At 33.1% G+C, this 26303-nt stretch overlaps 5 protein-coding genes across 8 annotated transcripts; 3 read left to right on the top strand and 2 right to left on the bottom strand.

Moving 5' to 3' along the window:
- Positions 1–2199: 2199 nt before the first annotated feature.
- Positions 2200–4467, bottom strand: LOC8278912 (patatin-like protein 2). The gene is made up of 5 exons (XM_002510213.4): positions 4150–4467; positions 3477–3842; positions 3210–3374; positions 2810–3112; positions 2200–2693 (listed from the first exon to the last, which is right to left on the bottom strand). The coding sequence occupies exons 1-5, from the start codon at positions 4279–4281 to the stop codon at positions 2442–2444; spliced, it is 1218 nt and encodes a 405-aa protein (XP_002510259.1). The 5' UTR covers positions 4282–4467; the 3' UTR covers positions 2200–2441.
- A 2430-nt stretch (positions 4468–6897) lies between these two features.
- Positions 6898–9467, bottom strand: LOC8278913 (patatin-like protein 2). Its single transcript, XM_002510214.4, has 5 exons — positions 9193–9467; positions 8591–8962; positions 7800–7964; positions 7418–7720; positions 6898–7326 (listed from the first exon to the last, which is right to left on the bottom strand). Exons 1-5 carry the CDS (start codon positions 9325–9327, stop codon positions 7084–7086), a joined length of 1218 nt encoding a protein of 405 aa, XP_002510260.3. The 5' UTR covers positions 9328–9467; the 3' UTR covers positions 6898–7083.
- Positions 9468–13077: 3610 nt separating this feature from the next.
- On the top strand, positions 13078–19675 carry LOC8278914. Of its 3 annotated transcripts, none has more exons than XM_002510215.4 (10): positions 13078–14199; positions 14529–15680; positions 15806–16960; positions 17152–17193; positions 17748–17824; positions 18222–18306; positions 18423–18506; positions 18617–18718; positions 18829–18927; positions 19164–19675. In XM_002510215.4, exons 1-10 carry the CDS (start codon positions 13309–13311, stop codon positions 19293–19295), a joined length of 3819 nt encoding a protein of 1272 aa, XP_002510261.3. In that variant the 5' UTR covers positions 13078–13308; the 3' UTR covers positions 19296–19675. The 3 variants fall into 3 exon arrangements, with proteins under 3 accessions (XP_002510261.3, XP_048226757.1, XP_025012782.2); XM_048370800.1 differs by having other exon boundaries at positions 13929–14199; positions 14576–15680; XM_025157014.2 differs by having other exon boundaries at positions 14058–14199; positions 14572–15680.
- A 379-nt stretch (positions 19676–20054) lies between these two features.
- LOC8278915 (probable inactive heme oxygenase 2, chloroplastic) lies at positions 20055–22738 on the top strand. Its single transcript, XM_002510216.4, has 5 exons — positions 20055–20833; positions 21135–21358; positions 21579–21686; positions 21773–21915; positions 22407–22738. Exons 1-4 carry the CDS (start codon positions 20296–20298, stop codon positions 21863–21865), a joined length of 963 nt encoding a protein of 320 aa, XP_002510262.2. The 5' UTR covers positions 20055–20295; the 3' UTR covers positions 21866–21915; positions 22407–22738.
- A 1234-nt stretch (positions 22739–23972) lies between these two features.
- LOC8278916 lies at positions 23973–26052 on the top strand. Of its 2 annotated transcripts, none has more exons than XM_048370797.1 (6): positions 23973–24180; positions 24634–24869; positions 24958–25216; positions 25308–25487; positions 25587–25742; positions 25835–26052. In XM_048370797.1, exons 1-6 carry the CDS (start codon positions 24148–24150, stop codon positions 26006–26008), a joined length of 1038 nt encoding a protein of 345 aa, XP_048226754.1. In that variant the 5' UTR covers positions 23973–24147; the 3' UTR covers positions 26009–26052. The 2 variants fall into 2 exon arrangements, with proteins under 2 accessions (XP_048226754.1, XP_048226755.1); XM_048370798.1 differs by lacking the exon at positions 23973–24180 and adding an exon at positions 24234–24516.
- Positions 26053–26303: the final 251 nt, after the last annotated feature.

Genomic DNA, 26303 nt, shown 5'->3' with positions numbered 1-26303 from the left:
TTGTTGTACACAAGATGCGAATGTTTTTTTCTGCGTATTGAGACTAGATGCTACGTGGAAAAGAAAAAGGCATTTTGAGATTAATTTTAATTCGCAAAAGGTGGCTCGTCAAAATATTAATATTAATTATAATAACTATAATTTTAAAACGCGTTGAAATATCATTAAATTTTCTAAAATAAAAATTTATACGATGTACGATTGTATCCTCTTTTAGAAAAAGATGTACGATCAATGATGTCAACTATATATATATATATATAAAGGTTGATATCATGATTATCATTATGGAACAACGTAAATATTTTATTAAGTAAGAAGTTTTTTTAATTTAATTTAGATGTATTGTTCTCATATATATATCAAATTGATCAATAATTAAAAAATATTTATTAATTTTTAATAATTAAATATGTATCAATCATTTAAAATATAAAATACTTATGTATATATGTATCATCTTTTTATTTATTATGGTGGATAAATTTAATAATATCAATGAGAATTAACTTTAACTAACATGTTATATCAAATGATGGAAATTTAAAATATGTAATGTTTATATCTAAAATAATATATAAAATATTTTTTTTTACTAATAGTGCATATTAATGTCGTTATATCCAAAAAAAAAAATTATAATATCAATCTCAATTACTTCATATATCTTTTTATCATTTCCTTCCATTATTTTTTTTCCTTCAGGAAAGGAAAGTGTTCGGTTCTTTCTCTTTTAGAAGCTATTAAAAAGTGAGTTTATACCAATGAAAATTGTATTGACCTAGTAAAAGTTCAAACATATTACTTTTAATTATTTTTCTATCTAAGAATATATGGATGAGATGATAAATTTTTTTTTTTTAGTTTAATTAAGATTTTGAGTTCAAATCTTAAATATACAACTGTACTAAAATTATTGAAATAATATTTTACTATTTGTAAAGATTCCGTCAGACACATTCAAATTAACTCGAGATATGTACGGACAAAAGAAAGAAACTACGCTTCTAAATTAAGTGAACAGATGTCTGCTTCTTTTGTATATGTGATTTTCCATCTTGTTTGCTCATTACCATGAATATATGTACAGAAATTATTAATATATTCTGAAGTGCAGATATCCCCACCTTTGTTTTCAAAAAGAAAAAAATTAGAGGCCCATCGAATTTTGAATTATATTTTGGTAAACCTTTTCCACTTATCGTAAACTCCTGTAGCATAAAAAAAATATTTTGAAGTATAAATCCTTTCCACTTCTGATATATAGACAAATTTCTATTCTCCACTTAAATAAACTGAAAAACTGGTTTTAAAAAAATAATTTTAATTATGTGATGTTATCTCTCTGCACAACATTAGAAGAAATGAGTTTGAATTCCCTAATATATTTAGCATCTTAATTTGATCAATGCGTACTTGCATGCACAAGCTTTTCTATTTACTGCGGACTGCAGGAAATTGCTTTTTCTGTAGTTAATATACATGGATGGATCATCACTTATACATATAAAAGTGGTTTCTCTATATTTCATGGTAGAGGCCATCCCAACACGAGACTGTACATACAAACTAAAGTGTGTAGCTAAGTATTTAATCTGATGTAAAATAAGAAATTAGTATTAAATGAAAGAAACTTTACAACGAGAAACAAGAAATATGGCTGCTGCAAAATGCATGGTGACGGGACTGACGAAGCAACAAGATGCATTTGAAACTTGGAATTTGCTATAAATGAAAGGTCAAATACATGACATACATATATCTTATCTTATCTTATAAAGAGAAAAAGAAACTATATGCATGCAATTAATCTATATATCGTACATGTACAAATTCTGGTTGGTGCCCATCACAGTCCAAGTTGACTTGTTTGAATGAATAAACTCCTTCAAGTCTCCAAAAGCTGAAACAGTCAAGCCACCCTCTTTCAAATCGTGTTTGCTAGTGAATTATTTTATCCAAGTTATTTATATACCTAATTTGGCGTATATATTTGTAAATGCATATTTGGCTCTTCCCATTACATAAATTTCTACAACTGATAATCATTAATTTAGCATTCTCATTCACCGCTAAAACATAAAATATACGTCCAAAAATTAGCTTTTATGTAAGAAGGGATTTATAAGGATATATAGAAAAGGTTACTCTCTCTAATGTTTAGCCTTTGAGAGGAAAAAAGAAATTAAAAGAGGAAAATAAAAATTAACCTGTCTTAAATAAATTTTATTGCATAAACGGATTCACACTTACAAATCCAAAGAACTTAAATAAAAAAAATTAAAATAAAATTAAGGAGAAAACATTACAACTTGTATCCCTTTAGACACTTATTCAAGCACAGCATGAACAATACAGAATCATATAATTTAAGGTTCTTTAACTTGCGAAATACAATATTATTCCACTTTAAAGAATCCAAATCCCTTGTATCATTATCATCATTTTGGTTTTGGAGCTTGTCCATGAGGTGACTTAGCATGGCGAAGTCGCCTTTCTTCAGAGAGCTGTTTGGCAAACCTTATAAGAGCTTCTTCATTTGTCTCCTCATTCACAAGCTCAAATATTCCAGTCTCTAGATTTACCCTTGAAACTGGTTTCTTTAATAGCCCTTCACCAATTTTCGCAAGATCATTTAAGTTCTTTTTTGTAGCTACATCCACAGAGGCAACTGTCTCACTTAATGTATCATCCTGCATGTACATTGATTTGCATTAAAATATATTTGCTTTGACCAAAGAAATGAAAGAAGGAAATAACAAAGAGTACTATTTCAAAACAGTAATAATTTAACAAATTAAATGTATACCTGAATTCTGAGATAGTTTCTTTCAGAGTGAAGGGCTTGAAAAAGTACAGAAATGTGCAAATCTACCATGTCAGCACTAGCATGAGTAAATACATCGACTAAAGGTGTGGAACCGCTGGCTGTTAACCAACCCAATACACCCCATTTTGCAGCATCGTCAGCACTATATTTTTCTTCAGCTTTTGGTGCCCCAGTACCTAAGGATATGACTAGAAATCTACCATAGTCCATCGGCTTTATAGGAAAGAAGTCTTGGCTTCCCTTGATTATTTCCTTTGTCACTTCTCCCATAGCAACCAAAGTCTGATGACAAATTTATTGGTTTTTATTAATTTGAATTATCGAAGGAGGTAAAAGAGAGTTAGTATATTTAAGAATCGGTTTGAAGTTAATTGTATACCGGATTATTTGCAGCAACACCACCATCAATAAGGTTGAACTTTCTCACTTTTTCTGTCTTCTCTTCTTTGATTTCAAAATAATGAGCTGGAAGATAAGTTGGTGCAGCTGAAGTTGAAATGCATATATCCGAAAGCAGAGCATTTATAGATGGATTATTCTTAACCTGACAAATAAAAGGGCAAAACAATTAGACTTGAACAATATAGTATAAAATCGCAATCATTAACCTTGATAATAATTTATTTAAGGAAGAAGGTAATAAAACCTGAAAGCTGGAAAAGATAGTAGGTTGGAGTTTTTTGACATCAAAAGTTGGGATGACAATATTAGTCAATGTCTGGTTCAATCTTGTATTTCCTAGTTTTTCCTTAACAAGGTTATGCAGATATTTCCCATCGTATTTTGGTCCTGCTATAGCTTTTATCACTTTTGACACTTGAGGTTGCCAACAGTGTTGAGGGAAGATCTTAGGGCACTCATTAAGGTAAAAGTCCTTGATATCCTTTGCAGCAAAAACCGGACGATTCTTCTCATTTGGGCTAGCAAGCATGGCGGTCACTAGACCACCTGTGCTTGTCCCTGTGATCACGTCGAAATAGTCTGCGATTCTTGCATCCTCACCGTCCAGTTTCTAAACCATAAACATGAAAGTTTAAAAGAAGAAAGCATATATTTATTTCCTGTAAGATAATATAGTTAAAATTAAACCACGAAGACCTTATATATATACATAAGACTTTCATGCATTATATACCTGTATTATATATACAGAAGCGTAGTACATCTAATACTGGTGTGGCATTTTAGATGTTATATGAATGTAATAAACTTGATGTTGCATTCATTTATTATTAAATTAGATGTAAATACACATAACGTTGGCAAGTTGTGTCAAGAAGAACGATATATTGAACTAGACATTTTACAATCTATTATACCTGAAGTTCAGATTCAAGAAAGCTAAGGATGGTTCCGGGGATAATGCCTCTTATTCCACCCCCGTCAATGCTGAGGATAGTAACCAGATTTCCATAAGTTGGAGCTTGAAGTGGGGCATACGTTCCTTCCATGAGGTATATATGTGGTTTGATATATAAATGAGGAAATGATTGACAGTCCTGGGGCGAGAATTTTAAACTTGTAAGACCTTGAGGTTTTTGAGACAATGGCAGAAATGTACTAAGTGTTTGGTTTTCAGAGAGAAACTTGAATTAGAGCCTTTGGAAATAGCTTAATTTGTGATGGTTTGGTATCCATTTAGATATGGGTATTTATAGACCATTCATCGTAAGTACTTCTCATCTTAATTCCATGTTCTAGCAATGTGAGTTAATGATCTGAATATTATCAAATTTGACCAAACTTGTACGTCCTTAGGTTTGTTTCAAATTTGGATTGCATGAAAGTTCATTACTTGCAAAAAAGTTGAAAACATAAACGTTTGAACCGTGTGGCTTTACCTTTCATGTCAAAGAATACTAATACTAGTAGGTATGACTGCATCCGTGCGCTTGAATTGTAGGTTAGAATATAATTAGATGGAATACAAATATGGGAATGAAACCAATAACCTTATCATGTTAATGGAATTAATTGACAAAGTCTGTTGATTCCATAAGAATCCGCATCCAGGGTTTTTCTTTTCAATTTAGATAATTCACCATTTTTTGTATGGATAAAGACAAAGACATATTTAAATTATCAAAATATAAAATGTCCCAATCATAAATTTTTATATTCATACCGGCGGCAAAATTATAACATTTCGTAGAAATTAAATCAAGTAATAAAATATATAAAAATTATTCCGAGTAATGCTCACAAACGATTTTTCTTCACACATGTACATGAACGTTGAGTAGAAGAAATAAAGTAAGATAAAACTTAATGCATTTATTCATGATGAATTAATCTCTTCTTTAGTTACATAATTACAAGAGATAGGGGATTTTGCATTCTCAAATTTTAATGAATTAAATCAAGGATTTTGTTATTTTAAATTTTATTTGGTTTAGAGCTCCTTATTTAGTTTCAAATAATTTTTAAATTCTAGGTATAAAATGTAAAACTTTATTGGCTTTCCTGATGCAGCATGTGCCCATTGGCTTTGGAGTTTATAATTAAACAGGGATACGGATAATAAAGCCATTTAGGTTGCTGTATTATTATATGATTAAATCGATGCTTAAACTGTATTAAGACATTCTAAGCACGGAAAGCAAAAGTGAAAAGAGCATAATAGTATGTGACGACATATTTGTAAAATGACATAAACATGCAAAAACAATGCACTTTTGATAGTTGAAGCATTGACCCGCCGAACACTCAAATTTGTAAATGACATAAACATGGAAGCTTTTATTCTTAATATATATACACTGTTCGGTTAAATTAGGCAAGGAAAGCTGATAATTTGCAGCCATGAAAAGTGGTATATACGTACGTGTTAATGATTTCAATATGTTGACTGGATCGAACTATCTGAGTTAAAGGAAGCCGATAGCAGACACATTTATGTTTTTATAAAATAATCATTCTACCAATGAGTTATTCTGACTGAAATATCAATGGGCTAAACGTAGATCCTAGTTACATGTTATGCATCAAAGATTTGTGTATCAATAGAAAAAGAAAAAAAAAAAAACACATCTTGCGTTTTCCCATTTTAGTTTTAAGGTATCTTTTTCAATAAAAGTTTATATGTTTTTTGTAGAAATAAGTAGATAAAAGTACCGTATGATTTAATCTTTTAACAATTTTTAGTACATGATTGTTTTCCAATAAAATGAGGCATATGGTTATAATCGTGATAAGAAAATGGGCACATGCTGCATCAGGAAAGAACTAGATTTGTAAGAATCCAATCACTTCTATGCCGACTAGCCATTATTATCATGTTAAATTGAGATTTAAGAAGTGATTATTCGATGGTATTAATTCAACGGTCAAACAATAACGTTTTCAAATTGTTAAGTTCTAAATTCATATTATCAAACACGAGAAGTATGATAATGAGGGTTGATCGTGGCTAATTATAATCCTTGCTAATTAAAATTTCTTTATGGCGAGATAGTTTTTTTTATTATGATTTATAACCACATGTCTATTTTTGTCTCATAAAAAATACATACTGAAAATTGTCAATTGATGAAACCTCATAATATTTTTATATACTTATCCATTTTTCCATTAATGAAATTAAATATTTCTTATAATATGTCTGCAACATAATTAAATATTAATAATATTATAATAAAATACTTAATTTTACGCAAAAAGTGTTTTAAGAATTACTAAATTATCTCTTATTTTATTTTGAAAAAGAGATTATATTTTATTCCCTCAGGGGCAATAACCGACACGATCCCATTCAAAGGGTAATTTGAATTATAAAAAGTAAAATTCTGGATTAAATTGATTTAAAAAAGTCACATTAAACTTATGTGATAAATTTAGAGGACAAGTTAAACCACATTCCTAAAAACTTTTTCTTTTCTTTTTTTCTTTTTCTTTTACTTTATTCCTAGAAACTAACCAAACATTTCTCTTTTTCTTTTTCTAGGTCATCAATCAATAGGCCGCCGGTTTAAATTAGAAACAAACTTTAGAACTTAAAGTTCAAAGGACACAAATAAATATTGTTAAATAGAAATTAAATTATTCATACAGTATTTACATACATTGATTGATTTACAAACCCAAAAGAATTTAAATGTTACAATTAAGAAAGGAAGAAATCTTACACCTGTCCCACTTTTGGGAACTTATTCAAGCACAATCTGAATATTAAAGAATGAAACATGTTTAACTTTCAACTCCCTGCACATTATTCACCATCTAAGGAATCCAAATCCTTATATTAATTAGTATCATCAGTTTGATTCTTCGTATGGCGAGTTTATATGGCGAAGCCGCCTTTCCTCGGAGAGCAACTTGGCGAACCTTATAAGAGCTTCTTCATTTGTCTCCTTGTTACAAGGCGCAAAGATTCCACCTTCCAAGTTCACCCTTGAAACTGGTTTTTTTAATAGCCCTTCACCAACTTTCACAAGATCATTCAAATTCTTTTTTGTGGCCACGTCTACAGAAGAAACTATCTTACTTAATGTTTCGTCCTGCACATATTTACGTAAAACAAATAGTAAGCCTTGTGTTTATTAGTTAATTTCTTCTAAATAAGTTTTTCCCCTTGAGCAAAACGCATACCTGAATCCTGAGGTAGTTACTTTCAGATCGAAGGGCTTGAAAAACCTCAGAAATATGCAAATCCACCATGTCAGCACTTGCATGAGTAAATACATCGACTAAAGGTGTGGCACCATTGGCTGTTAACCAGCCCAATACACCCCATTTTGCAGCCTCGTCAGCTCTGCATTTCTTTTCGGCTTTTGATGCTCCAGTTCCTAAGGATATAACTAAGAATCTACCATAGTCCATCGGCTTTATTGGGAAGAAGTCTCGGCTTCCTTTGATGATTTCCTTTGTCACCTCTCCTATAGCAACCAGAGTCTGATAAAAAAAATATTATAAAGATTAACCAAATTGATTTCGCTATATAACATTGGAGTTATAGAGAATTAATATATACCGGATTATTTGCAGCAACACCACCATCTATAAGGTTGAATTCTCTCACTTTTCCAGTCTCGTCTTCGTTGGTTTCAAAATAATGAGCTGGAAGATAAGTTGGTGCAGCTGAGGTTGAAATGCATACGTCCGAGAGTAGAGCATTTAAGGATGAATCTTTCTTAACCTAGCCAGTAAAAACGCATGAAAAGTCAATTTTTCGAATAATATATATTTATCTCATCATAGTATTTAATTTAAATACTTAAGTTTAAGATTTTAGGTTGCACAAAAATCTCTAGAAGAGCAATATATTGATGTTGGATACATATCGAATGCTGAATCTCCTTAGAAGCTCTTACGAATGTTTCAAATACTTTATAGAAAGTACTTTCGATTATTTATTGGTTTGTTCTTTTAACTTTTAAGTGATTTTTATAAAACCTTAAAATTTATTTAAGATACAGAAGAGCATATATAAGTACTTTCTAGTTTTTATATAGATACAGAAAGTATTTTTTTTATATAATTTTATATTTTAGTTTCCAATAAATGATCATTTTTTATTTTAGTTTTATTAAACTATATTATTACCGATTTAAAATAATTAACTTATCAATTGCGTTATGATATCAATAAAAGAATTTTTAAAAATAATACTTGTGCTATATTTTATATCTATAAATACAAAAATATATAATATTATTATTATTATTATTATTATTTTAATTTTAAAATTTCATATCTCTATTTTTTGCTTTTTATTTCTGTTTTTGTGCTATCTAAATAAAGAGAAGAAGGTAATAAATATACCTGAAAGCTGGAAAAGACAGTAGGTTGGAGTCTTTTGATATCAAATGTTGGGATGACAACATTAGTTAATGTCTGGTTCAATTTGGTATTTCCTAGTTTTTCCTTAACGAGGTTATGTAAATATTTCCCATTGTATTTTGGTCCTGATAGAGCTCTAATCACCCTTGATACATGTGGAAATAATTTCCAACTATGCTGCGGGAAGATCTTAGGGCATTCATTAAGATAGAAGTCCTTGATATCCTTTGCAGCAAATACTGGACGATTCTTCTCATTTGGGCAAGCAAGCATGGCAGTAACTAGACCACCTGTGCTTGTTCCTGCAATCACGTCAAAATAGTCTGCAATTCTCGCATCCTCGCCATCCAGTTTCTAGACCATCGACAGAACAAACATAAGGTTAACGATTAATATAATCAAAATAAATAAAAACTAAGGATCGATGTAAATTTACAGCCCTGCATACGTAAATTGCACAAGGGACTTGACACTTTATATATGTGCATGCTTGCATGGTTAAGTAATGCAATAGACTACAGGGAGGCATAACAAGTAATTGGGTACGTTTGAACATGACACATTATACAGGCAAATTATTGTACCTGAAGTTCAGATTCCAGGAAACTAAGGATGATCCCAGGGATAATGCCTCTTATTCCACCCCCATCAATGCTGAGGATGGTGACCAGGTTTCCATAAGTTGGTGCTTGAAGGGTTCCATTTGTTCCTTCCATCATGAATATACAATCGATTTAATATACCACAAATAAATAAAGAGTACTTGAAACAGTAAAATCTATGAAATTTTGATGTTTATGACGGGTAATAATATAAGATATATTCAATATGAAATAAAAACGGATAATAATATAAAGATATATTTGAATATGGCTTAATTTGTGATTTGACGTTGTTTTGGAGATGGTTATTTATAGAGCCTTCATCATATATGATTTTCATTTTAAATTCCAAAGCTATGCCAGTGGCCGATTATATTAAATCCTCTCAAGTTTGACCAGACTTGTGCTTTCTTGCATTTGTTACTCAAGGAAAAGTTGAAAAGTTGAACATTTTCACATCAAACAATAGCACATACAAGCACGTAAGGTTGCATGCAAGTGAACTATTAGCTTATTCTTTTTATGGATGGAGTTAATGAGCCTGCATATTAGCTTCATATTAATCCCCCCAAAAGGATGATATTTTTCATTTTTCACTCCTGCATTAACTAATTTCTGTCTTTATGGTATGTCTAGTTTTATTGTGTACTTCACATTTTAGCATCCCATGTATAAAAAGAAAAGATGATATTCTTTAAATTTAACTTTAAGAAAGGTGAATTCCTAATTTATTCATTTTAATTATTTTAATATTTTTATGTGTTTATTAATAAAAATTTATAAAATTTAGATTAAATTTATATAAGTTATTTTTTCTTTAAAAAAATTACATAAAAAAATATTTTGAGTACGCAAATTTTACATGAAAGTTTTTTTATCAAAATTTTATAATTTTTTATTAAATAAATATATAAAGACAATAAATAAAGATTGCGTCGTTATAAATTACGGCACTCTAGAATTCCTTTTAAATTAATAATCTCGTGATATTTTATGTAGATGAAAAACATTAATGAAGATATAATTTAAATATTCTCAAAATTAATGTTTGAATTTGTATTTATAAATGTAAATAATATCGAAAAATTGATAGAAAAAAAATAAAAGAAAGCCAAGAGAATTAAAAACTTGTTGTGATTTAATTGCAGCGACAAGCAGCCAAAATATGATTACGATACACCTTATCCAATTTTACAAACACAGTTCATATATGTTTACAGTTTGTTGACTTGAAATTTCACCAGTCCAATTCTATTATCAAATGTAACCTTAGATTTTCTATAAAGAAAATGCTAAATATTCTTAGATGTCTTCTGATTTCTCTGATGGCGTTGGCCTTGGACCAGGTCTTCATAAAACAGGGATATGCATTAATATTATTTTGAGGCGCAAGCCATTTACACGTACATATATATATATATATATAATCGATGATCATTTTGAGAAGATGCACGTCAGTCGTCAAGATCATTGACGATGATTACGATAATGATAATAACTAATCTACCTATTTAAATATGAATCGGCGTTGATTATTTATTAATTCAAATACCTGAATAGAAAATTAATATTTCAGGATTCCGTAATGGAAAATAACGAAACAAAAAGATGCCAGCATTATGCTTCATATACTCACAGTTCGTTCAACGACACAAACAAGATTTCCATTATTTTAATTTTATTCAAATAAAGTAGGTTTAATATTATATAATCCAACATGCTTATTAATTCATTTTAACGTTTGTTGATGTTATATAATTATTTTTCATAGTCAAGTCATTTTTTTCAAAATAATAATAAATAGAATAAGATCACATCAATTTATGCATAATTATTGAATTAAATAGCACTGTAAATATTACATTTTTTTACCAACATTAATGCATGGTAAAATTCTGCAATTTTTACAGTAACAAAATACCAATCAAACCACTTTTTTTTTTTATACAAGAGGAGGGAAAAACTCAACGACAAACAAAAGAAAAAAAAAAAAGGAAAAACTAGCCAGGGACCATTCATGGCCAAGAGACACCAATGGCATCTGACAGCAACATTTGAAGAACAGGAGGTGGAGGCTCCACCAACCACTTTTATTCATTAACTACAGCAGATTTTATATAACTCGCAATATGGGTTAATGCAAAATTATTGTTAAATTTATCATATAAATTTTTAATTTGAAATATCTTATTTTAATAAAAAATATTACAATAGAAAACATAATCTTATTAGTTGTTATTTTATTTTAATAGCATTTAATATTATCATTTTACTTATATAAATAATTAAAAAACTCATAATAGGTATATAGTAAATTATTGTCATTATGTAATCACTAATTTTTTATTATATTTAATTACTCTTTTACTTTAATAAATATTGATATAATTTTATTTACTTGTTCGAATGTATAATTATTGAGAATCTTATGATTTAAATTCTTAATTTAAAATATCTTATTTTATTTATAAATATATTATTGTTATAAAAAAATAATTATATTTAGCTATATTTTACTTTACTAAGTACTTAATATTGCCATTTAATTTTAATAATTTTAAAATTTAATGGTAATAAAAAAAAAAAAAAAAAAAGATATGTTATGTAGAGAGTGTTCTCCGGCAACTTGCATATGCAGTCTTAAAAATCTTATCTTTAGATGACCATTTCTTGCCCCCAAGTTCAAAGTGTTCTTCCTGGAAATATTGTACGGAGTTTTTTCAAATCTTATCCTTTAGATGGTCGTTTCAGATCTAAAGTTTCTTGCTTGTGGGACTTTTGCACAGCGCCTGCTACCAAATTAAGATAAATTCATATTCTAAGTGTTAATCGTGGTGTTTAGTTGTTAATTAGTATAGCTAAAAGCTCCTCAATTCTAAGAAAGAACCGTAAATCATCGCCAAAAGAATATAATAAAAAATCTTACTAATATGTTGGGACAAAATGACTGTAACTCTATCAAGTGAATTTGCAATCTGGGAGGATGATTTACATGCCCTTTTGTCCCCAAATTTTCTGACATTTTTCTCTCTTTTCGTCTCTGCAGAATGTAAGAGGGCTGCCCCTATCTTCTTTTTGAACAATTAAAATGATATTATATATTACTATCATCCTCAAAAACCAAAAAAAAGAGACGTGGGAGGGAACTTAGATCGCCGAAAAGGTTGGGCTGGAAATCCTAATAGGACGTAATAAGCTTTATCTTCTACATTTTGCCTAACCTCAGTATACAATTCCATGGACCGCTTAAAATTACAAGATTATTGCAATTTTGTACCTATCTCGCATTTTAGTCCTTGTCCTCTCAAACTATTATCAATTTTTCATATATATAATGGGTTTCTCACAAATATACTGAAAATGAGATGTAACGGTTTAAATTTTCTTTTTCTTTTTATAGTTTAAGATTTGATAGAATTTTATTTATACAATTTCTTTTTGAGACTACAATATCATTTTAATATTTTATTAATATATTTTTAGTATTCTTAAATGACTTTCTTTAGTTTTATTTTAATTATATTTTTTATATATTTTTAATTTTATTTTAATATTATCTTTTATTCATATGATGTATTTTTTAAAACACCTATTTTTATATCGTCAAAATATAATTATTATAAAAAATATAGTATCATTCAATTCATGAAACATAAAAATACAAAATAAAAATGATAAATCTATTTCATTTGGCTGATTTTACAATAACATAAATTAAAATAATATTCTTTTAATATCTTTTAAATTTCTGATTTTTTTTCACATAATTTGAAAAAATATAAAATAAAAATTAATTTTATATAATAATATAAATTAAAATAATATTATTTCAGAACCTACTTTGAATATTCTTTGATAAAATTCTAAAATGAAAATCGTATAAATAAAGAAATAAAAAAAATCATAAAAAAATAAAAACAAAGTCGTAAAAATAGAAAAAGCATTTAAAACAAGTGGTTCGCCGTGAAATTTCTTCATATATAATCTTGTGCTTCTTTTGAGGTTCATACAATATATTGTCCATTAGAAATAAATTGGGCCTTGGCTCGGATTGCGTTGTTGGTTTTAGGCCCACGACCTGCCGAAAAAGAGAAAAAGATGCGGCATCTTGTCGGAGAAAATTCTCTGCCAATACAATACCATTTCTGGAAACGCGGCCTCCCGCCATCTTCTCCATCTGCCGCTTTAGTCGTCCTCCATTTAAGACAACACAAGACCAAGAAAAGAAATGACCAGGAAATTCAATTTCGCATTTTCCTTCTTGTGAACATAATGCTTCGTCTATGTTTCAGACCCCGTCGCTACCGTCACCTCCCTGTCCCTCGCTCTTTCTCTTCCTCCTCTTCTGAAAATCCCGCCGAACCTCCACATAATGTCATAAATTCCCATATTACCCTTCCTCAGCCCCCAATCGTCCCCCACCACCACCACAACAATTCTGTCGTCACAACTACCGCCAATACTTCTTCTCGTTACTCCGTACTCGGCATCTCCCTCGTATCTGCTATAATCGCTTCCGTCGCTCTCTATTCCTCAAATGACCAAACTAACCCTAGCCACTCCTCCAATCCTCTTCACTCTGCAATTGAACGCACAATTTCAAAATCAAACGAGTCATTTAGAAGACTCTGTTATCACGTGAGGCAAACGGGCGTTGCGGCATCGGTTTTATGGCAGTCATTGAGGTCCGTACTATCTTCGGCAAATCATGAAGTTAGGGTCGGATTTGAGCTTCGCGTGGCGGCCTTGTTGGCTGACATTGCAGCTGCTAATGGGGCCCGCAGAGCTGCACTGGTTGGGGCTGGCGGCGGGAAGGTTGTCGATTGGTTGTTGGAAACTGTGGCTGTTGGTGGCGGGACTCAGGCTGAGGCTGCGAGGGCTCTTGCTTACTTAATTGCTGACCCCAATGTTTGTGGTGATGTGCTCGGGAGACCTCACGCTGTTCCCTATTTGTTGCGTTTTATCTTTACTTGCCAGCCAAAAAAGAAGGTCAGTTCTAATTTGCTAGTTTGTTAGAACAATTTGCATTTACTCTACTTGTAAATGAGGCTTGACAGAGTATAATTTATAAGTTAACTGTATGCATATTGATGTGAGTAAATTAATACAGTGTTGCTGGTAAATATTAGGGCTGAAAACTAAGCTTAAAATGGATGAATAAGGTCAAACTTGTTACAGAATTTGTAATTCTGAAGCTTGATCACTTCTATCGTTTTATTTGGTAATGCACTAGATCATTTGGAATTATGCTCCTATTGACGAAAATGACTTCTGTCTGTTTCTTTTTACATTGATATATTGCATTTCTGTGGGAACAGCATTCAGGACGTAGTTCATTCGATATTTCTGATTCTTTGAAAGGTAGGAGCATGCTCGTGGCTGCCATCATGGATATTGTCACATCCCACTCTGATACTATTTTAGAAAAGGTTTCTTTCAAGTCAACCTTGCCAGGGAATGCTGAAACAAGGGATATTGCTGCAGCCATTGAAGTTATTGAGGAAGGCGGCTTGCATATTGATGAGCCACAGGATAAAGACACTGATGATAATGGTGGAAGTGGAATGAAGGGTATTGGAATCAAGATCCTTGAAGGTACAACAGTTTTAGGGCTTGCAAGAAATAGTGAGCTTGCAGAGTTTGAGAATTCTAATGTAGAATCATTTAGTCAGACTCCTAAAACCCTTAGCATGCTACTGAAGCAAGATGGTGGGCTAGCACAAAATTTGTCATCCGCTGTTGTTCCTGGACTTTGGGATGATCTGCACTGTCAACATGTTGCTGTACCTTTTGCAGCATGGGCGTTAGCCAATTGGGCAATGGCATCTGATGTCAATAGATCTCATATTCAGGAACTGGATCAAGATGGGCAAGCTGTCATGACTGCACTGATGGCACCTGAGAGATCTGTGAAATGGCATGGAAGCTTGGTAGCCCGCTTGCTGTTAGAGGATCGTAATCTGCCTCTAAACGATTCTGTTTCTGATTGGAGTTCTAGCCTTCTTACAACTGTTTCTCAGGCAAGTAAAAATGATGATATCCCTTTGGCTCAGGTGGCTTTATCTGCTTTTTTGCTTTCTGTTGAGAGATGCCCAGGGGCAAGGAAGATAGTGATGGATAAAGGTCTTGAACTGATGAGAAACACAGCTAAGCAGACAACAAAATACAGGCAAGTGCAAGAAGCATTAGCAAGGGTTTTGGAGTTACTTTATGCTGGGGATATGCATTTATCTCTTCAAGAGAGCCAAAAGTGGTCTGGAATTCTGCTTCCATGGGTTTTTGGAAAAGTTGCTTCAGACACTTTACGATCTTCAGCCACAAAAATCCTCTCATGCATTCTCGAAGATCATGGACCATCTTCTGTACCAATTTCTCAAGGATGGTTAACCATTTTGTTAAATGAAGTTCTTGCTTCCAGCAAGGCTTCATTTAGTAAGGGAGGTACTCAGCCTAGAAGTGATAAAGTGAAGGTTCGTACATATTTTGCTTTTTTCACTTAATACTAAGGTGATGTTCTTTTCAAAGTTTAACCAGAATGTACTTATTCTCTGAAGATATATACATGTATTTATAAGGGTAATTGGTTTCTTTGCAGACACAAATTGATAAGTCCAACACTCTGTTTGCTGCACAGACTGCTAATCAGTTGGCAGGCGCTGTTGTAAATCTAGCAGGGAATCAGCTGGGAGCAGCTGCTAATTCTGTTGACACATTCCCACTGGCAGATCTTCTTTCCCTGGAACCCTTTGCTGGACCGTTCCAGAATTTCAAGAAAGATGCTACATCTAAATTTAATGTGGCAGATTCTGCGGTGGCAACCCTTAAGGGGATCAAAGCACTGACTGAACTTTGTTCCGAGGACTCTGTATGTCAAAACAAAATAACTGAACTTGGGGTCTTCTGTTTATTGAGGCGCTTTTTGTTATGTGATGATTACGAGAGACTATCTGCAATGGAAGCTTATGATGCGTCAAGATCCCTTGAGGCCCAGGAGCGGGTCCCAAAGGTCACTGGCGAGACACCTAATGCAGCTGCAAATTATCCTTCTAGTGTTCGAGTTCCACCTACGGCGCATATCCGAAGGCATGCAGCTAGGCTTTTAACTGTCCTTTCACACCTACCTAAAGTCCAGAAGGCCATTCTAGAAGATACAACTTTGTGTAAATGGCTTGAAGATTGTGCTAATAATAAGATCCCAGGTTGCAGTGATTGCAAAATACAGAGTTACTCAAGGGCAACACTGTTAAATGTCTTCTGCTGTCAATCCAGTGGTAGAGAATCTCTGAACAGTAATATTTCAGAGGGTGAAGGTGTTAACAGCAAAGGTGGTTGTCCTCATTATGATGACATGATATTTTTAATTAATCCTGAGTTGCCTCACTGGAAGCGTTGTGAAAATATGGATGATAAGACAGTTGAATGGAACAAGCTGTCTTTGCTTAAGACTGATTTTATCAAAGGCGACAATTCATCTGTAACCAGAGCTTCAAATGTTAGTGAATATTCTATCTCTGCCAATGAATCCCTTCATAGCTCTGAATCAGAAGCTCCTCAGTTAGATGTAGTCTTTATTCATGGATTGCGTGGTGGGCCTTATAAGACTTGGCGTTTATCCGAAGACAAAGTATCAACTAAATCTGGATTGGTTGAGAAGATTGATGAGGAAGCTGGAAAACTAGGAACGTTTTGGCCCGCTGAATGGCTATCAACCGACTTGCCTCAAGTGCGCATGTTTACCCTCAAATACAAGGTTTGTCTCTATCTTGATGGTTGTGTAAGGAAATCCTGATTTGCTAGCAACTTGTTCCTAGCATTGGTTACCTCATGAAATTTGATACCAATAAGTTTTGGAGCAAAAATGATATTTATGTATTTTTTTTGGCTATCTCTTGGTTCGGTCCCTTTGTCCCTGTCTAACTCCTTATTGAATGTTTGATGTAGACAAATCTTACACAATGGTCTGGGGCTACACTACCTCTTCAGGTACTTCTCCTTTGACAATATAGTGGCGAGATTGCCCAATTTAATTTATTTGGTTTGGCTGTGCTATGTCTCCATGCTAAAAATTCAATTATTAAATATCTAGATTTCAGGTTCAACATGATCAGCAAGTGCCTAACTTAAGCTCTGTATCAGAGGCTTCTGACTTAAAAATAGATGCAGCAATTATTGGGTTCCAACTTTTTAGCTTATCACTCTCCATCATGTCACTCACACCTTACTATTTGTGAGCTTATTACCCAGGATTAAGAGCTTGAAATGCTTGTCAACTTAATTCATTTTCCTAAGAATATGTTCCGGTATGGTCTTACCAAAGCTATGTGCCACGAAAATATGATAACATAAAATCGACATTTTCTGATCCTTATGCTTTAATTAAGTGTCCCATTTGGTGCAAACTGTCCCATCCACTCCCCACAAACCCACACCCACACCCACACAAAAAAAGAAAAAGAAAAAAGAGGATCCCTTTGTTTCTTATAGATGTCAGTTTCTTTCTGCTGCAGCATCATTATTCTTGTCATTGAAATGTGCAGGAAGTTAGCTCCATGATGTTAGAGAAGCTTGTTGCTGCAGGCATTGGAAATCGACCTGTTGTGTTTGTGACTCACAGGTGAGCAATTATTCATGTTTCTTGGGAACTAAAGATCAATAATGTTGGCATGGTACTGAAGTATTATTGGGTATTAATTTTCCTAGTCTATGATATTTACATAGCATATTATCATTATAACAAAACTTTTTAAGTGTTGAAGTTTGATCAAGAATTATTCAGTTTATGGATAATAGACACCAAGAACTGGAAACTTAACATGTATGGTACAGTTCTGCGAAAATTATAGCCAGTTTCTGCATTGATAAATGCTATAACGCTATGATTAAAAAAAAAAAAAACAAGATTTTCAAGTTCTTTTTGTTGGCTCATCCATGTTTCTTGGTTAATATAGTCCTTCTGGGGTGTGCATGATAGCATCCTGCTTTTGATAGTAATGTTTTCCTGTTGTCTGCAGCATGGGGGGCTTGGTTGTGAAGCAGATGCTGTATAAAGCAAAGACAGAAAATATCAAAAACCTAGTGAACAACACTGTTGGAATTGTAAGCTTCACTTGAAGATTCTTAACTTAAATTGCAATATTTCAGTTTATTAAGTCACTAAATTTGTTGGTTTTTACTGTCAGGTTGTTTAATATTAGTCTGTACTCTGAATTCAGGTGTTTTACAGCTGCCCACACTTCGGAAGTAAACTAGCAGACATGCCTTGGCGAATGGGGCTCGTGTTTCGCCCTGCTCCAACTGTTAGTCTACAACTGAAAATATAATTGTTGGTTTCAGAGTCTTATAAAGGTAAGATAGTAAATACGAACTGATTCATGCTGATAGCAGTTAGTATTTTGTTATTCCACAGATAGGGGAGCTAAGAAGCGGGGCTCCTAGATTAGTTGAGCTCAATGACTACATCCGCCACCTTCACAAGAAAAGACTGGTTGAAGTCCTCAGTTTTTGTGAGGTAATATATGTGAACCTGAAATTAGATGCCTTTGAAATCTCTCTCACAATAATTGTGTTTCTGTGTTTTTTGTCTTATGAGTCTGAGAGCTAGCTGTTATTGCTTTTCAGACCAAGGTAACTCCAATTGTTGAAGGGTACGGGGGATGGGCCTTCAGAATGGAAATTGTACCAATTGAATCAGCATACCCTGGATTTGGTGAACTTGTTGTAAGTGTGCTTGTCATGACAAGATTTATGACATAATGCATACACTGCGCTTTCGAGATTAAAGCTTTTTTATCCTCAGTTGAATTTTATTTTTCTTTTTATTTTCCAGTTATGATACAAGCCCCTTCTAGATATTGGATTGGCTCTATAGTCTTTTTGAGACCAAGATGCAGTCAAAAGTGTGAACATATATTAGGTTTCCAGTTCCTCACTTCTTTTCCATTGGTTTGAAACAGGTGTTAGAGTCAACAGATCATATAAATTCTTGCAAGCCGATCAACCGCAATGATCCTTCCTATACGGAGACGTTAGAATTTCTGCGAAAGCTAAAAGCTCATAATTCAAAAAGAGACTCTGCTTCATCATGATCATTATGCGTGAACACAGTTGGTGATAATCATGGAAATATTTTGGATGAAGCTTTTGGTTGGTGATGCTTAGATTTGAGTGGAAACTGAGACAAATTTAGGCATCACGTAGAGTCTGCATCCATGTGCGACTTGGGCAGCCTGTAAAATTGGATTACCAACCTCATGAAAGGAAGCATGGGGACAAACCCATTCTTTATCAATTATCATACAAGAATATTCTGTTTTGTGTACATTACTTCTCTGTATCAATTGATTCCTGTATAGTCACATCTGTAAATAAGCGTACAGTTCAGAATTTGATTCCAAGGTGTTGTTGTACATACTATTACATGGAAGAAAATCAAATATAAATATATACTCGGAAATGTTACACAGCAGTTTCTGTGCTCATATGAACTGTTATATCATTGTTCTGATTGTCGATCACTCCTCGTGCAAGTTCTTTTTTTTTTTTTTCTAAAAAAGAAAAATTTAGATGCTAATAACAATACTTTTATTGTTTACTATGTCCCATTTCTTTGCTGCAATATGTAATTATTATACTGTTTTTTTCAATTTTATATCCTTAATGTATATTATTTTTCTTAATATATATTATATTTATTTCAAACACTATCAGTATTTATTTAAGTTCTTAATCATTCATAAACTAAAGATTTGTCACTATTAAATTATAAATTTATCACATATATATATTTGAGATTTATAAGTTTTATTCAAAAGTTTATAAATTATTAAAATAAATTCATAAGGGTGTAAAGAAGGAGATGAGAGTGATAGCATAGGACTGAATTATTCTTTTTACCTTCCTTAGATTACCCCTTCCTCTGACCCCATCCCACCAAGGCCTAAAAGGCCAGAGTTCAATTAGTCTGCCATTTCTTTCCCTTAATTACATCAGAAAATACTCTTTCCCTCTTATTATCAGCATATATCAGGAAGAGCAGAATAGATTGGAAGAACTTTTAAACAACTAGTGCAACAGATAAAGCGAGCAATGTGGTCGTTCTCTTGGATACCTTCATCGGCATCGGCATCGGCATCGGCACCGTGTAAATGGGGCTTCATGGAGCCTCTTGTGCGGAATCCTTTATTATTAAAACTCCCATTGTCTCAATTACAGCTTCCCAGCAAGCTTTCAAGAAGAAGAGGAATTGTGTGCTGCTCAAATTCCAGTTCTTCAATTTCAACAGCAGCAGCAACGAACATGGGTCCTCCGGTCATTAAGAAGAGAAAGAGGTACAGGAAGCCATACCCAGGAGAGAAAAAGGGTATCACTGAAGAGATGAGATTCGTTGCCATGAGGCTTCGTAATGTTAAAGGCAAATACACTCACAAGTCCATCAGTAGCGATGACGAAAACGATGTCGTTTCGAATAAAGAAGAAAAAGAAGAGAGTGAGGGTGAGGGTGAGGGTGAGGGTGAAGGTGAGAGATGGGTAGCCAATATGGAAGGGTTTGTTAAGTACCTAGTTAACAGTAAACTCGTTTTCGACACTGTGGAACGTATTGTTGATAAATCCGACGATGTTTCTTGTGAGTTTTTCTTTTTCATGATCTCCTGTCTTGCTTTCTATACGTTAAATTTCTTTTCTTTTGTTTGGCTTTGATTTCATCTTATACCATAGGCTTCTAGCATCGAACTCATGTAAATTCATCTTATATTGGGGAGCTTTCTTAAATTTCTTTTTAATTGACCAACATCACTAATTGTGGTATATTGCGATACTCAAATTTGAGCACAGGAGATTATTTTGGCTAATAGTTTTATGTTTCTGTTGCAAAGCTGTTTGCTAAATTTGCAAGAATTAAATGACTTTCGCTTTCCCCCCTTCAGATACCTATTTCAGAAGAACTGGGATGGAACGATCAGCGGGTCTTGCGCAAGACCTTGAGTGGCTTAGTCAACAGGATATTATGATCCCTGAACCTAGTACTCCGGGAGTCTCTTACGCCAAGTATTTGGAAGAGCTTGCTGAGAAGAATGCTCCCTTGTTCCTCTGCCATTTTTATAATATATATTTCTCACATTTAGCAGGTGGTCAAGTGATTGGAAGACAGGTATGTTCATGTCGTCTATACATATGTCTGGGCTGTTTCTCATGCTTTTGATTTCAAAATAACTATAAATTCTCTATATTTGAGCTTATAGGCCTTGAGGAATTTATGTTAATCTTTGGGACCTTATAACTGCTTTAGAAAACATTTCTTGAAAAGTCAGTATCTTCTGTACAGTCTTAAATTCCTTTGATGCAGTTGATTTAGTTTTCATTGATTTAAGGTCTCTGAGGAGCTCTTAGAAGGGAGAGAACTGGAATTCTATCGATGGGAGGGGGATGCCCAAGAATTGCTGAAGGGTGTACGTGACAACCTCAATATGCTTGGAGAGGTCCATTGCTTGAGACTAGTATATATGGTTCGATTTGCATTAACTTTTATTGGGGCTTTTAACTGGATCTTTTTTAACCAATGCAGCATTGGTCTCGAGACGTTAAAAACAAATGTCTGAAAGAGGCAACAAAGTCATTCAGATATTTGGGGCAGATAGTCCGGTTGATCATCTCATGAAGCAAAGTCATCTTTTTTTTTTCTTTTCAGATTCAACAGTTTTGAAAGTGGTGAGTTTGCTCTTTCACTAAAACACATTTCGGTTACCCTTGTCTTCTCTTTAACCATAAGTATTAACATTGTGGCGTTACTGCCTATGAGTCCATCCACTTGGCTTAATATGTTTGGAGAGATTTTAACATTCTCTCAAGGCTTTTTTTTTTTTTTTAAAAATTTTTTATCTATTTAAATATGCTTTAGAAGTTGAATAGCCATCAAACAGCTGACACAGAATGGAAAACATTAGGTACCTTCTTGATCACTTTAAAGATGCTATTACAATAAAAAAAAGCATCACAGTATAGTCATGGGTTCAGAAACTTTTGATGCCTACGATATTGAGTCCCTAATAGTATTGTTGTGTCAACGAGGCCAGTAACTTGTAGCTTTGTGATAATTCATAGTTCATTGGTAACAAATTTTTTTCACCCGATTTACCATCACTTACATTCATCTTATTTTTCAAGGATTGTTAATGATTGGGTTATGTTATATTTACCAGGTTTCATTCTTCCAGTTGTGGCCAACTTAACACCTGCCTGTCTCTAGGCGGTCAACTTTGAAACAAACGGAATGGCAGATTATCAAGGAGAGAACTTTTGTTTCTAGTTTATGGTGACTGATTTGTCCAGTACAAGTGACCATGTTGTACTGGCGGATAACACCCCTTCAGATCCTAAGTATTGTTTACAATGCTCAATATGTTGGGGTTGATTTGTTCTGTTCCTCCAAGGGAGGTGACAGGGTACACGACATGCTTAACGGAACAATGTTGAACTTTTAAAAGTAGTTTGTAAAATAACTATGTTATATGTATATATTTACGTTACGGCAGCATGACTTGTATCTTTTCAATTACATTCACCATCGTCACATGTAGGGGTCAGTTCAAAACCGAACCGAACCAGGTCTACCAAATAAACTGAATTAGTTCGAAAATAAAACCAAATTGAAACTGGCTTTTTAAATAAACTGAAATTACTTAGCCGAAATAACTGAATTATATATAAATATGAATCAAATTGAGTATAAATTATAATATTTGAACTGAACCTAAAATCATCTTAAAAATTAAATTTTATATTAAAAACAAAAATAAAATTTAATAAATAATTAAAAAAAAATTAGTTATTTCGAATTACTTAATATAAAATTAAACTGAACCGATATTATTTCGGTTTTTAAAAAATCAAATCGAATAAATTGGATTTATAAAAAAATAACCGATCGATTCGGTTCAATTTTTAGTTTTTTTGAAATTTTGCTCACCCTAGCTACATGTATCACCCCCCTGACCAGCTCAGCCAAGTGGAATTTGAGCTGCGTTGATGACTGTGAATCTTCACTGCACCCATGCGTTTAACACATAACACTCAGGTTCCATGAAGAACAGCCTTGGCAACATGCCTCGTTAAAAGTAATGATGTCCAGTTAAATAATGATAGCCATAATAAAACAAATAAATTGAAATAAACCCAATGCCTAGTTAAATAATGATGTCCAGGAAAGGAACTGGATGGTAATTCTGGCGGATCATTTTATTCATGGGCATGGACTAGTGGGAAGCACGTCTCTGTTAAAAGTAGGTTTATCTTTAGATCTTTCTGCTACTGTGGTGGTAGGTGAGAATATTTAACATTTTTCAGTTGCTCGTCCAAAGAGTATAAATAGCATACCTTGTTTGGATCATCAAAAATGTTATAATGTATTTGACATGCTTGGTCCATAGAATTCTCCAAGTAGGTTAGGCACACAAAAATAAATATCCCTTCAAATTAAAGCTTAATCTCTGTTTTCTCAAAATGATTGAGACAACAGCAAGAAATTCCACGCAATGCAAAATGGCAACAGCTAGTTTATTTGATATAGGGTAGTGACTATATATATATAAAATTTTTTATTTTTATTTTTTTGCTTAGAAAAGGCAGTTTTGCCATTAGAAAGTGAGAGTCCATTTAGAAGATAAAGACACCATTATTGGTTGAAAATAAACAAAAGTCTCTTGTTTGAAGATATTGCTGGCAAATGTCCCTAAAAGAAAAAAGGCATGAGAAACGCGTTAAAGACAACGTATAAAATAAAAGACTTGGCCAAGAGAGCATGGAGTTTTAAAATAATGTTAGAAAAAACAACTTTCTTGGAAAGATCCTCAAGAATAAAGAGGATTTTGGACTTATGAATAGGAAGAGGATGAGAAAGAAGAAGAAGCTGTAAATGTCTTTGTTTCTTTTATTTCTTCTGAGATGGCTGAAGATTTATGTTTCTTCTACAAAAAGGTATGCTGAAGCTAACATATATATTTTCATTTCATTTACAAAATAAAGTTTAATTTTTATGACCAACAAGTTTTATATAACGTGGGAGTCAGTGCAAGAATAGTGCTACTTCTTTTTTCTCTTTTATGTTTTCTCAAGAGTTATGGCTTATGAAATGCATGATTTGATCTAATCTTTCCAAGTGATCCTATAGACGCTTGACCATTTCTACTGCCTTATTTTTCTCAATATGATTTAACAGAATAAAAAACCCAAGTCCTTCCCTACTTTCTAGTTTCTTCTTTTTTGTTCTGTCTGTCTGTCTATTTTCATGGAGAATTATACATGGAATCCACAGTATGATTTCATCTTTACTTTCTAGTTTTTCCGTTTTGTTGTCTTTTTCTTTTATTTTCTAACGGGTGCTTTCAATGTTGTCTTCCCATTACAATTGGTTGACTCTTAATTTTTCAGGATTCATTGGTGATAAAGGCTCCTAAGAAATCTCCATTAGTTTTGAGATTGGTGGTGTTAGCCTTTGCTATGATCTGCGGAGTTTACATTTGTTCCATATGTTTAAAGCAAATAGGGCCACACACAACAGCCAAAATCTTAAACTTCGAGATATTCGATCAGCAATGCAATAAATCAGACATAGAGCCATGGGAACTTCCTTATGTGCATTACCCAAAACCCAATACATTTAGCAGGTACCTGGATAAATTTCCTATCTGATGGAAAATAATGTTTCTGTTTCTTGAAGTTCACGACTCTGATGCGTATGTATTAAATGTACAGGGAAGAATGTGCTTGCAATCCTGTAAGATACTTTGCCATATTGACGATGCAGAGATCCGGAAGTGGATGGTTCGAGACATTGTTGAACAGTCACATGAATGTTAGCTCTAATGGAGAAATCTTTGGGAAAAAAGAAAGGAGAGCTAATGTTTCTGCAATTGTGAAAACATTGGATAAAGTATATAATCTTGACTGGTTTAGTAGTGCTGCGAAGAACGAGTGCAATGCTGCTGTTGGGTTCAAATGGATGCTTAATCAGGCAAGCTTTTGCAATAAATTCTGCAAGATAATTTAACTGCTAAATTGCAATTTGTCCTTGCTTTTCATTGATGTATGATATATTACTATAGGGCGTGTTGGAACATCACAAAGGTATAGTGGAATACTTCAATGAGAAAGGAGTTCATGCAATATTTCTATTCAGAAGGAATTTGCTCAGGAGAATGGTATCTGTGATTGCAAATTCCTATGACAAAAGTAATAAACCACTCAATGGAACCCACAAATCCCATGTTCACTCAGCAGCAGAGGTGCCCTCTGTCTCTCTTTCTTTCTTTCTTTATTGCAGTTCACCATCATTGGATCTTCCTTGCCTATAACCAATGAACTAAGAACATTGATATTTGCAGGCCAAGGTACTTGCAAAGTACAAGCCAAAAATAAATACGACCACATTAATAGCTGACCTGAAGCATGTAGACGACAGAGCTGCGAGGGCAATAGGATACTTCAAGAGCACTCGCCATATTGTGGTTTACTATGAAGATGTCGTAGGTAACAGCACGGTAAGGCTTTCTATATTCTAGTTCGTCTCTTCTATTAATTATGTTTTTTGGGTCTGGTATCAGAGACAAGCTTAGTGGAACGTATTGTGCAGAAACTAAAAGAAGTTCAGGAGTTTATGAGGTTGCCTTATAGAGAGCTAACCAGCCGTCAAGTTAAGATACATAGCGGCAACTTGTTGGATCAAATTCAGAACTCGGGTGAGGTCCAGCAAGTACTCAAAGGAACATCTTATGAGAGTTTTCTTCAATCAGACTATCAAATGTAGTATTTCAGCAGTACATAGAAAATTTATTTAAACAAGTTTTTCCATTTTTCCTCCTTTTTACGTCAATCTTTGCCACAAAGAAGCTTTCAACAATTTTGGCTGCAGCAGGACATGGGTCTGCCTTTCTCTTTCTCTTCCATTTTTTTTTTTCCTTTTTGTTATCTTCATTAACCTCCTGGACAAAGGATACAACTTCTTATGATTGGAACTGCAGACATTAAAAACCTAGAAAAGAGTGATTCTTTGATTCCAACATATCAAAAAACCTTATAGTTAATTGTTCGGGATGTCTAAA

Source organism: Ricinus communis, chromosome 2 (assembly GCF_019578655.1).
Source record: "Ricinus communis isolate WT05 ecotype wild-type chromosome 2, ASM1957865v1, whole genome shotgun sequence".
In the NCBI taxonomy this organism is placed as follows: Eukaryota; Viridiplantae; Streptophyta; class Magnoliopsida; order Malpighiales; family Euphorbiaceae; genus Ricinus; species Ricinus communis.
This window is presented reverse-complemented; position numbering and strand designations above follow the sequence as displayed.